The 13,635-nt window shown below is 35.2% G+C and overlaps 1 protein-coding gene across 1 annotated transcript in view; it reads right to left on the bottom strand.

The window, feature by feature from the left end:
* Positions 1-13,635, bottom strand: part of LOC104996892 (ran-binding protein 17-like) — a 259,749-nt gene that overhangs the window by 95,638 nt on the left and 150,476 nt on the right. Inside the window, exons 4-5 of the mRNA XM_010851280.1 lie at positions 4,524-4,587; positions 4,323-4,431 (exon numbers count right to left, since the gene is read on the bottom strand). Of these exons, the coding sequence (XP_010849582.1) occupies positions 4,323-4,431; positions 4,524-4,587 (173 nt within the window). The remainder of the gene's footprint in view (positions 1-4,322; positions 4,432-4,523; positions 4,588-13,635) is intronic.

Below are 13,635 nucleotides of genomic sequence, written 5' to 3'. Positions count from 1 at the left end.
ATGTGAGAGTTGGACTGTGAAGAAGGCTGAGCGCCGAAGAATTGATGCTTTTGAACTGTGGTGTTGGAGAAGACTCTTGAGAGTCCCTTGGACTGCAATGAGATCCACCAGTCCATTCTAAAGGAGATCGGTCGTGGGTGTTCTTTGGAAGGAGTGATGCTAAACCTGAAACGCCAGTACTTTGGCCACCTCATGCAAAGAGTTGACTCATTGGAAAAGACTCTGAAGCTGGGAGGGATTGCGGGCAGGAGGAGAAGGGGATGACAGAGGATGAGATGGCTGGATGGCATCACCGACTCGACAGACACGAGTTTGGGTAGACTCCGGGAGTTGGTGATGGACAGGGAGGCCTGGCGTGCTGCATGCAATTCATGGGGTCGCAAAGAGTCGGACATGACTGAGCGACTGAACTGAACTGAACTGAACTTCCCTTTTTATTCAAGTCGTTTACTTGCTATTTCAGATTTTTCAAATTTAAGCTAGAGATATCTTCAGGTGCCAATTACCTATTAGAAGCCACAAAGGTACATGGATATTATGCTACCTTCATCCCTAAAGAGAGAACCCTCTCTTAAAGTCCATAAACATCATTTTAATATTAGTACCCCTGTGATCATGAAAAGTATGACTGCTTGTAAGAGTCTGGATATCTGAGGAAAGCACTGCTCACTCAGATCCCATCAACATGCTTCTCATCAGAGTAGTTCAAGATAAAGAACAATCATAAAGTGTCCAAGGAAAATCAACTATGACACTGAGCAATTCTAAATTTGTGGTTGGTAAAAAACTTAATCTGCAACTAACAATATTTAGTTCTCTGCAAAACAAAAAGGTGTATTGTAGCTCGCTCCCACACTTCCCCTCTTTAATATTTGTCAACTGAATTCACCTCCACTCAAATTAAACAAAATAGAAGGTTTTTATTTATTCAAGTATTTTACACTGAACAGCTCCCTGGAGGTTCTCCATTTACTGGCTTGGGTAATATTATCTTTCCTTTAGTTTATTAGATTGACAAAGTTAATTTAAAAATAACCTTGGGAACTTTAAGTGATTCTTGGAAGGGCTAACATGCATGCACATATGGTTGGTCACTATTTTTTTCTGTATGTATGTTGTCTCATGAAGGGTTTTTCTTACATTAATTTTTATAATTTCTTAAAATAAAAAAAAATGTTGCCAACATAAAAATCGTCTGATGATGAAATGCTTTCAATTCTGTTCTTCATACAAGTGAACATTTTGTCTAGTTTAGCCAAAGAGCAATTTGATAAAGTGGTACAACTGTTTACTGTCAACACCCCACCCCCAACATTTTAATCTGAAATACAACCTGGGGCACATAGCATCTAATTAAATTCATACAAAGTACAAATTACTGAATAGAAACCAAAATGCATTTCAAAGTAAATACCAATTAATGTGACACCCAATTTCTTCCCCCTTTTAAATCACTCCAGTGTGCATGGCTTATACACAAAGACTATTCAATTTCTTTGTAAGATTCAATTAGAATATGCTTTATATTTCAATCCACGAATCATGTCCAATGCTCTGCAAGCAGGTTGGCTAGGCATTTTTTCTATGCTGTTTTTTTTTTAAAATCACTGATATAAAATGTTCGTCTTTAATTTTTTTGTTTAATTTGAGAAGAATTCTCATTATCTAATATTTCCCTCATTTAATACATGGATCTTTGAATTTGACAACATCACTATCTCTTTTTTCCTTGTTTTCATGAAAGTGAACACCCAACAGAAAACTATAAAGCCATATATATAGGGATTCTGATAGCAACATCTAGTCAATCTAGCTTGTGAGACAGGCTTCAAATAATAAAACTGTGTTCAACAACACTCAACAAATGCTTGTCTATAAAGTAATAACTTGAACAGAGAGCAACAAGTGACTCATTGAGCACAAAAGTGGCCAAGTGTCGATAAACACTTGCAAAAGCAATCAGCCACTTGATTTGTTTTGTCTTCGAGAGCCCAGTGATCAAACGACTCCCAGAGAGAGACCATGGCAGGCGGAGCTGAACTCAGGAGCCAGGACGATGGCATGGTGTGTCCTTTACTCACCAAATACTAACTGAGCACCTACAATGTAGAGACGCTGAGACTGGTACGAGAAAAGATGAAGAAGGCAATATTTATACTCTAAAGAAGGTCAACACACTTGGGGAAGAAAAGGAACTCTGGTTTGTAACAAGGGAAGGAAGCTCTGGCAATATTTACTACAAATCATCACTTGATGCTTATAATATATGTTTAATTATTTTTAAAAGTGAAAAAACCCTATTAAATAAAAAATTTCTTTTCAAACAATGCACAAGTTCCCTGAGTGCAGCTGATATTGTTTTTAATTTTTATCTACTCTCAGATTTAGTTTACTTACATTGAGTATTGTTTAACTTTGGTCTCCCTGCTTCTTTCAGTCTGTTTGACAGGTCATTAAGAGCATTTTTAAGGCTTAGGAAACAAATTAAGTCTAGACAAGGGTTTCACTATCTCCTTTACTGCTTGGACAATTGGGAAGGCAAGGAGGCTAGCTCCGTGAGGGCAGGGGCCAGTGTGTCTGCCTGGTCCTTGTCTTGTCCTCAGAGCTCAGGACAGGGTGCTCTCTAAATGATTATGGAGGACGGTGACAAAGAGTCTGGACTGCTCTTCTGCTCTCCGAGGCAGCCGCTGAGAGGTAACGCAGGCCAGTGTGCAGTATGCGAGGCTGTCGCTCGGATCTCCCATTTGCCTAAGGTAGCAGATGATTGGGTTTTGCATGCCTGGTTTACACTCTTCAAATATTTATAGACAGTTTTCTTTGCCTCAAGCCCTACTTGTCACTTAGCCAAGTTATACATACATGGTTCTTTTAATCTTTCTTTAGAAATCAATCCCACTAAGCTCCTTAATCATTCCAGTTGCATTTTCCTCAACTTTTGGCTGTTTGTCTTTCTGGTAATATATTCTGTTGAAATGCATGAAAATAACATAGATGTGGAGCAAAGAAGGATTTAGTTATCTTTCTATTACAAAAGGATCAATGCCTTTTATGTGCAAAATGAAATTATTTATCCCTTTTCTTTACATACGATCATGTTTTTAAAAATTCATATTTAAATAGATGGATCAATCAATACATTGCAAGAGAACAGAAGAAAAAGTATCATCAGTATTCTTTTCTCTAAAGGTGACACTGTCAATGATTTAAGTCTCTCATGTGTCTATACACTGATTAATTTAACCTGAAGTATCCAAACATGGGGGAAAATGGGATTCCAGATGACATGGTCAACACAGGGAGGCTTAAGTACCCATTCTAAGGTAGCTATCTACTTGTGGATACTTCTAACTTTTAGCTTTTCAAAGCTAATAGAACAAAATAGAACAAAACCAAGTTAATTCTTCCCATTAGGAAAATAATATAGTAAGGAAAATTTCAAATTACCAGAAAAGAGGAAGTTATTTATAGTACCCTACTCAAAGACAACATTTAACATTTTTGAAGAATTTCAAGACTTTTTTTGAGGCATTGTTTCTTTTCCCTCCCAATGAGCATGCTCAACATCATTTGCACAGCTTAATACCTTACTTTTTTGCTTGATATTGTAACAAAATTTCACATATTACTTTGTCTTCGAATCAAAATTTCTAATGACCACAGACTATTCCATGAAGTTAAGCAGATCTGGCTAACTTTATAATTCCCTGTTGTTGGACATTTACATCATTGCCACATTTCTCTAGATTAAATGCCATTACAAAGAAAATCTTTTTTATTGAGCTTTTCTGTGTTTAAGATTACACTTTGATTTGTATAGCAGTAAAATTAATGGATCAAAGCGAAAGTCTTAGTCACTCAGTCGTGTCTGACTCTGTGCGATCCCATGGACTGTGGCCTGCCATGGTTCCTCTGTCCGTGGAACTGTCCAGGCAAGAATACTGGAGTGGATTGCCATTCCCTTCTCTAGGGGATCTTCCCGACCCAAGGAGAGAATCCAGGTCTCCTGCATTGCAGGCAGATTCTTTACCATCTGAGCTACTAGCGAAGTCCCAAAGGATCAAAGGATACTCAGAAAATAAATTTTGAAGTAAAGAATTAACACAAGTACTAAGTGGAGTGAAAAATACCACCTTCTATACAAAAATTTGTCTTTTGGCTCCAAAGCTAATGAGTCAATGCTCAAATATTAGAAAGCTGTAAAAAATTGTCAAAGATGGCAAATTCCAATTAGTTAAATATGGTACCCACAAGTATGACACTCCTTCATTCACACAAATATACTGTCGATCCCTTATTAATTAAGCTTAAATTCTTAACCTTACCTAGATCTACCATCAGAAGACGAGTGAGGGCTGTGTAGAAGGCTGTTCGGCATCTGAAGTCACTGAGACTGTAACTGCCACTGATGCCAAGAAAGGGGAAGTGTTCACTCTAATGAAAGCAAAAGAGCATCCAAAGTTACTAATGGTTGACCTAAACTACCGAGAAAACTCTAGTCATCAATTCAAGGAAATAAGACTCACCGTGTGATTTTTTAGCATGAATTTCACAGCATCTATCTTCACAAGTTTTTTTAAAAGGATATAGGTAATAGACGTTAAGGCATCTGGGGAAATATGATTGTCTTACCAATAAGTAACAGATCACAAAATAACACTGAACTATAATGGCATCAATTTATATTTATGATGAATAAATATTATTTCTAAAGAGTTTTACTCCTATAGAAATGCCTTCCACTCTGTTAAGAATGATAATCCATTATTAACCAGTGCAATTACTTTTCCTATCTTATACATATTCTAGTTATGGAAAGAAAGAATGAATTTTATAATTAAGACAAAAACTTTTTTTACTATTAGAGCCTTGATAGTGGAAAATTAAAATTGACCCTTTTTACATTTGGGGTATAACTTGAGAACTTCTTTTCACTTAATATTATTTCATAGAAAATAATTATGAAAGACTATATATAGGCTATCAAGAAAGAGAAAATTATTCAATTCTAAGAAACATGAGCTTAGTTAGTAGAAACCTAAGGAAATTCTGCTTTAGATGAAGAAAATCAGAATACAATTAGGAGGATGTAGCGACCGCAACTGCAGGTCCTTAAATGTTGAAGTACAGGTTTAAAGGACCTAAAATTTCTTACATTCCTACTAGGTATAAGGCATTATATATCTGTTAACCCACCTAATTTTCATAATTACACTGTTAAATATTATTTATTATGTTTAATCCGTAGATAGATAACAGAAGCTCTGAGAAATTAAGTTACTTGTCCAAGATTACATTGCTATGGACTGAGACTGCTGACATTTGACCTGAGATTTGACTATAAAGGCCACGTACTTTCTACTGTACCACATTATCCCCTGAACAGTTCAACTCAGAATGAGAATAGAGTTGAAAAACATCACAAACATGATCCCAAAGCCTAAATAACTTCTGGTTAATGCCATCATCAAAGAAAGGCTGAAGTGGGGTCTAAGAACACCAATTCAGTACACAAACACCCTCTGCTCTTACTTAGGGTTTATCCTAGTCCTGTGCTTTCCGGTCTAGCTAGGGCACCTGTGGGGCATTCCCTACATACTTACACATACCTTTCTTCAAACCATAATGATCTTATATGCTTCCAAAAAAAAATAATAATCTTACATGGTTCCACTTATGTCCCAATGAAAACACTGGCTCTTTTCCTTCACATCATCTCCAAATGCAGACGTCTATTAACTCTATACACTGGCACTGATGAGCCTAATTTTAAATGTTAGTCACTCAAGTGTGGGTATAAGAATAGAAGACAAAAGTTAGGAAACCTGGGCTTTCAGTTTGACTATACCATTCAATCAGCTGGATGAGCCTGAGTATTACACTCTGTGTCTCTCAGCCTTAGTTTTCCTCAACAAATGAGGATACATGCAAGCTATCCTGGGTTGTGAGGATCAGTTGATGCACCTGTCTTTGCCAATTATAAATCATGGAGATGACACAAAGAGGCAGAGCATGAACATTTATAGAATGCTTACGACTTTCAAGGTTAATTCTCTCAATCCCATGAGATAGACTCTAGTTCTCAAATGAGGAAACAAACTATAAAAATGAAGTTAAACTTTCCAAAAGACAGGCAATTAGTATGATTTAGATTCAAGCCCCTCTGACTCAAGGCAGCCCATTCCAGTTGCAGGTTAAGCAACTGCATATTTTGCTTATCTCCAGACTAGACTGTAAGCTTTCTAAGTGTAGTGGCCGCACGTACGTGTTTTCCTCAGTACACTGCTCTCAGCGGGTGCTCGACGCACTGTGTGTTTCTGGCAGGATGAAACGAGATCAAGGCTGATAGGCAGCAAGTCTCTCCTTGCTTACAAAGAGGCACACTTGATTTTTTCCAGTGTAAGTCACTGAGCAGAAGAACTGCCACTCAAACTCCACTCAGTTAAACAGGGGTAGGGATCAATAAGCTAAGAAATATCTTAAGTAATTACCAAATGCAATTCTCTTAGAATTGCAAAGTTAAAAGTGACAGTGTCTATGGGTAATAAGAATGCTGCCATTAATAGGAATCTTCCTGTCAGTGCTGCTAATAAACAGCAAGTCATGTTTTGACAATAGAATATTTATGGTAGCAATAAACAGAACATTCACAGGAAGAATCTCATCTGCCAAAGACACATTTTCTGCAGAATTGCATCTGTGCACTTTGTACCCAGGCCAGACTCACTGCCTTTTAATTACATTGTGAAGAAGAAGATTAAGAATGATTTTTAGAAACTTTTTTCAATAAAGAAAAAATGAAAGTTCATCTGAATACTTATATTTCCCTATAGGAATTCAATTCAAAGCTAGCCATGGCCCTTACAAAAATATATAATTTTTTAAAAAAGGTAAATAGATACGTCTTCATAATTTTCATTCTTCCCTAAGAGACTAGGATTCTTGTAAGCTGCACCATTTTGGTTGGGTGGTAGTACCAGGTTAGATTTCAGAGGCCTGTTGACAACAGTTCATAATAGTACATGTGGTTAATGGTGGTTAACAGTAACAGCAGTAGAAGTCTAGAAGAGTAAGAGAATTTAATAAAAGTTACACATGGAATATACAAATGGCAGAACTTCTGGATTCAAATCCAAACTTCAAAGGTCTGTGTGACTTGAAACTATAAGCTCTTCTCACTAGGCTGAATCATATCCATTCGATTTGAAATATGCCAAATGATTCTACAGAGATCACTAGCTTTTTGAGGTACAAGTGAAACTGGAACTAGGCCCCAGAAGGGACAGGGAAACTTCTTTTAGGAGGCATCAATTCATTAATGAGCCTTCATCACAGTCAGGACTGAGCAAACTCCACAGACTGGCTGATATTAACTTAACAAACAAAATGCTCAGAAAACCTGTCTATATCCATGTGGTTACGAAAACACTGATGGCAGTGAAGATGGTCTCACTGATAGTTAGCTTGGGCAAGAAAAAGTTGAAAGAATGGTGTATCTTAGAGATGGTCAAAAGTTTGAAAAAAATCTGTATCTTCAGAAGAGAAGAATAACCTAACTGACAAAGCCCTGGTTTCTTAAGTTACAGGTACCACACACTTTAGCAGCTAGTGGGCAAAGCAGCACCAAGTATTACTTCAATTCATGGCAGCAAGTATTTACTGAGTAATACTGTATTTCATTAATCCTAAAACATCATTGATTATAAAGAATATCATTATTATATGCACTACTAAGAAAGTTTTAAAATATAAAATTATAAAACTAAGAAGTGTTAAAATGTGATGAAATTTCTCTTTTAAAATCAAAGTAGCGTATTAGATGCATGATATTCACTAAGAACAAGAGGGTGGATAACGGTACTGATCCAGGCAATTATGTAAAAGCCATACATGTTTACAAACATTATAGATAGAATTAGATCCTGATGATAGAAGAAAGTTCACAGATAAAAAATTACCCGATGGAAATTACTGTAGGTGTGATAGGTATATAGTATAATTACTGAAATATTAGTGATTTCAAAAGTAGAATTATGCTCATGAACTGTACTAGACTAAAAAAACCCCAAACAGGTATAACCAAAATGAAGCATCTTAAGGGGTACTAATTACTGCATGTAAGGAATAAGAGTTCAGTCACTTACTGTTTAGTCACACAACAGGAGAGGCAACAATATGGTCTCCTGTCTGCTGTGATGAAGTTCTGAAACTATAGGGAAAGGAAACAAAACAGTCCTAATAGCTAGTAACTTACAGTTTAATAGGAGAGAGAACTAGCCAATACTAGGCTATATTATATTTATCCCCAGAAATACAGAAAAGAACTAGGTGTCCAAGAACACTAAGTAAAAAGAAAAGGAACAAAATTGAAGCATTTAGTAGCATCTACCATGTGACTGGGTCAGTAATACCAGGTGCTTTATTACTGTTAGATAACACAGATATATTGTTACATATTTATTATATTATTTGAAAGTGAAAGTCACTCAGTTGTGTCCGACTCTTTGAGACCCCCATGTACTATATGGTCCCTGGAATTTTCCAGGCCAGAATACTGGAGTGGGTAGCCTTTCCCTTCTCCAGGGGATCTTCCCAACCCAGGAATCAAACCAGGGTCTCCTGTACTACAGGTGGATTCTTTACCAACTGAGCTACCAGGGAAGCCCTATTATTTAATCTTTACAAAATCCTAAGAGATAGATGATATTCCCTTTCTACAAATGAAGAAACTGAGCCTTAGAGAAATTAAATGACTCCTTCGAGTTCTTTCAGTTAACACAGTGACTAAGGATTATAATTAATAATTACTTCAGGATGGCTCTACCAAGTTTTTAGCGAAACCTGAAAATTTAAGAGACCTAAGTGAGTTATTATGGGTCAAACGAAGAGAATAGCATATGTGGTGATTCAGTGAAAGATAATGAAGGGTATCAAAAAGAGTGAAAATCGCTCTGTTGTGTCTAGACTCTCTGTGGCGCCATGGACCGTAGGCTGCCAGGTTCCTCTGTTCATGGGATTTTCCAGGCAAGAATACTGAAGTGGGTAGCCACTTCCTTCTCCAGGGGATCTTCCCAACCCAAGGATCGAACCCATGTCTCCCGCATTACAGGAAGACTCTTTATTGTCTGAGCCACCAGGGAAGCCTGAAGGATATCAAGGGGAAGGCAAAACAAATTTCTTTGGCCCAAGTATAAAGTATAAATTGGGGTTGAGTTGTGGATCAGGAAATTAGTTTTGGGAACTCAATAAGTTAGGTACCGTTAAAGAACTCAAGTTTAAATCAATAATTTTACTTTGACCCAAGAAGCATGTGATTCTGGGCTTTTGGGAAGTGAAATGATCAGATCAAAATAATACTCAAGGAAGGTAAGCTTGTAAAGCATGAATCTATAAAGAACTGACAGAAGGCCTGCATAAGTGGGCTACAGAGGAGAAACAGAAGATTCTCACAGTTGATGCTAGTATACAAACAAATAGAGCAGATTAATTATGGGATGACTTTTCCAAAGATGATAGAGACAGCAAACAAAGAAATACATCAACATTTCTTTTGATAAGAAATGTTAATAGAAGTATGCCTGAGGGATGTAGCTGAAACTAGTTTTATTTAACATTCTGAAAACCATCTGAAGATGGTGATATTCATTGAAATAAAATGATACATTTTAATACTGTTTCACAAAAGCACAATTACTACTGTTTATTACTAAATATCTCCTGTAACAGACATATCCAGTTTTACTTCCAGCCTTTCCCCTTACTTCATACTAGACTTTCATCTTCTACTCTTTCCTGATGCTCCACCTCATTCAGGATTCACCGAATCCTGGTGTACAGGAACTACGGGAGATAGTCTTAGAAAGTTAGTCTGAAGCCAAATGGAAGGAATTCTTTTTACAGCAGATAACCTGAGCCAGATTCATGGTTTCTCAGTTTAGACTATGCACTTGCACAGAGTTCTGTGGTTATAAAGGCCTCTGCTTGGTTCAGTGTGCTGCTGCTGAAGACTTTAAATTCTTCATCATTTATGAACAACGCACACCACATTTTCATTTTGTACTGGGCCCAGTGGATGATGTATGCGGTCTTGCAATAACATGAAGAAGTTATTAATTCTAAGAATTGTTGAAGTTCACATTATCAATAGGGTAAAATAAGTTTGGATAAATTCATGAATTAATGTAGAATTCTTAATGAGGTCTGTTTTTAAGAAGCTGAAGACTATCTTTTGGGTTTTCTCAAACCTTTGAGGATGATGTAATAAGGGCAGCTACCAACAGAGGGCCTAACAGAAAATGAAATTTCCTTTCTCATTATGATCTATCTGAAACTCAGAGACATGCATGCAACTGCTATAAATCTGAGTAAACAATGAATTACAATAGAAATGTTGATCAACTACTTTTCAAAGGAAGAAAAACCTGAAATAATGATTAAAAACCAAACAGAATTATGAATGAAATGTGACACTTCCCCCTCTCTCAGCATTTAAAAAAGTAAGTTTCTTTGATGGCTCTCTATGACCCTTATTCTCACTCTAGTTTCCCCGGCAGCTTCCTTGTCCTAATCACTTAAACAATCTTACATCTTCCCCAATTAGACAGAAACCAGAATTTACGACTGGAAAACATATCAAAGCAGGAAAAGGATACCCAAGTATTAAAACTAACTGTGAAGGGCTGTCCCAGGACAGAGTCATTTCAATCCTGTGTCTGTTAGAAAAAGCTATTTGGAATCTGGAATTATTGAAATTTAACCTTAGAAAATTAAAAAGTACATTAAAAAGTTACTAGATATGTTTGCTAAATTTGCCGTATATGCCACATATAATGAATCTGCTGGGAGAACAAACTTTCTCTCAAAAAGGCCAATGGATTTTAAAGTTACGATAGACTTGCCAATTTAGAAAGCTTCAAATTTACCAACAGAAACCTTGGAATAAATGCAACAAGGGCTTTCCAGTTAAAATCTGGGGACTTAACACAATGGTAGCCTCCTCACACACATTATTATTATTTAGAAAACTAGACTATTTCTAAAAATGTCAAATCTGCCTTTTCTAAGTGAAGACAAATTTCCTCAGAGAAGATTCTGTAGAAGAAATATTCAGATTTTCTGTTGAGGACATTAAGTTCTATTTTCCAATTAACTTAAGGCAGAAGTCTTCAAAATATGGTCCGTGAGCCACCAGCATCAGCTGAGAACTAATGAAAATGCAAATTCTCAGGCCTCGGTCTAAATTTTAAAACAGAATTTTAAACCTCTTAAAACAGAAGCTCTGGGGGTAGTGGGGCCCAGTAATTTGTATTTTAACAAGAACTCCAGAAATTCTGACTATCACTAAAGTTTGAGATGACTGCCTTAGGTAAATAAACATGAGGCTTTTTAGTACTTCCTAAAAATTAGGACCTTTGTGATTTTAATTCCTAAGCAAGCAGTCAGATAGAAGAACACCAAAATTCAGAGACTGGCTTTGAGGACCATAAATAATAAGTAAGATTCACGCTGAAGAAGATAAAAATACAAAAAACAAAACAATAATTATTTGAAAACATGCATTATAAAAGTAATAAGGGACATTAAAAATTTTACAGTAAGATAACATGCTTTTCATTTATTTGTTACTAGCATTTTCAATATAAATATTTTGAATATTAATATATAAACAGATTTCCATTTATAAAGGTCAGTTGGTGATGATTTTTATCTTGCATAACTGCTTCTATCGCTGAGCCATCTTACTTTTAACACAGAAATAACGTATTGCTTTAAAATCAGGATTTAAAAACACATTACAATAAAGAAATCGATTAGAAACAACAAAACATGCATTAGGTAACCAGCAACTGCACTGAAATAGATACACCACTCACATATTCCATTATGTAAATGAATTCAAAGATGTTTCATGACTGATCAGCTAGAAGGGACATAATGATTTATAATTCAAATAACTGAGCACTGAAATCAAATTGAGTTAATATATATTTCTAAATATGCAAACCTGAAATAATTGTTAAAAAATATAAATCAATGTACCCAAGTTGAAATTATGCCCATCCCTTGGTTTAAAATGTTACAGCTTTTAAACTTTTATCTAATAAGCTTTTGGAAAATATGATTTTTTATTAACTTCAAAAAGGAATGCTCAAAAGCAATAAGTGACTTGTAAAATAAAAGATTATAGTCAGGATTAAAGAATATATAAAAGATGTAAATGATAGGAAAGGATCTTAAATAGCAGATACAAATAAATTAGGCTTTATGTAAATTAAACAAAAAAGAATACAAATCAAATTAATTTTATATTAGATTTCAATTTCAACCTAAAAAATAGGGTAAATCTAAACACAGATATGTGCTATAAAATAACATAGGCTTCTTTTCAGATAATATGTTCTCAAAGTAATACACTGTGAAAAGGCCAGAGTTTGCAATACTAGGAAGTACTTATAAACCACTTCATATGTTAGAAATAAAGAGTATTTCAGCATTATTATTAAAAAAATACAGGTTGAGCTTTTTTTTTAATAAGAAAAAATACATATCTTAAAAAGCCAAAATGACCACTGGAATTGGGTTGTACATCACTTTCCAGTAAAAAGGAAAAACAGCCTGGACAGGTGTAATTTATCATTTTTCTGATTTAATATCAAAGAAATATATTAAAATAATAAAAAGAATCCTGAAATCCTCAAAATTTGTAGTGATAAATAGCCCTCCCTGTCTTTATTGCATTATACCTACTAACAGAAATATTGCATGGTGGATTTTGCCAGACAAGGACGATTATTTTCCAATAAAAAGTTGCATATTAAATTCCAGCACAAAAGTGGGTGTCTAATACTTTGGAAATCTTTTATGGTTTGCCAAGGAACACAATTTTAAACTTAACTAATACAAACATATTCCTGGAGTGAACCCACGTTAAAGATTTCTATCCAGTGCCACCCATTTTCAGAATGCTGTCTTCATATTAAAATATCAGCTAATCTTAGTGGTTAACTAAACTAACACTTATTTTTCACAACTCCTATATATTTGATAGCTAACATATAAAACATAATCAACATGCTTCTCTCTCATTGGTAGAAACACTACAATGCTATCAACTATGATGTAGTAAGAAAGGATGATTCTGGTTTTAGATTTTAAAAATCTGGTAAAGAGAGACCTAACCATTTAATGTGTAATGGGAAATCTTATTCTAGAGTAAACAAGATGTTGATTTGGTAGAGGAAATAATCAAGGAAGTGGTCAAAACTCTTATAATTCTCTGTTACTCCTTTGTGCCTATTAACTAGAGAAAATAATACTCATTTCAATTGAAATGAACACTGAAGAAATACTGACTCTTAGGAATTCAGTTTTTATAAAATAACAGTTTTTAGAATATACTGACCTTCTTAAGATTAGTTATATGTGTTCTTTTAAAACACCACCATCCTGACAGTTATGAAAAATCATGGATTAAAACATATGTGGTTGCCTACTTTTTTATGTATCCATTTATAAACCTGGGTGGATATAAACGTAACTTTTGCTAGTTAGAAATCTATATATCCATATAAATTCAATTTTGACTCTGAATAAAATGTTTCATATTATGTAGCTAATATAAATCTTTCAAAATTATGC

The sequence above is a fragment of the Bison bison genome, unplaced genomic scaffold (assembly GCF_000754665.1).
Source record: "Bison bison bison isolate TAMUID 2011002044 unplaced genomic scaffold, Bison_UMD1.0 scf7180017864301, whole genome shotgun sequence".
Taxonomy (NCBI): Eukaryota; Metazoa; Chordata; class Mammalia; order Artiodactyla; family Bovidae; genus Bison; species Bison bison.
The sequence above is the reverse complement of the archived record's forward strand: the minus strand, read 5'-3'. Positions and strand labels throughout refer to the sequence as shown.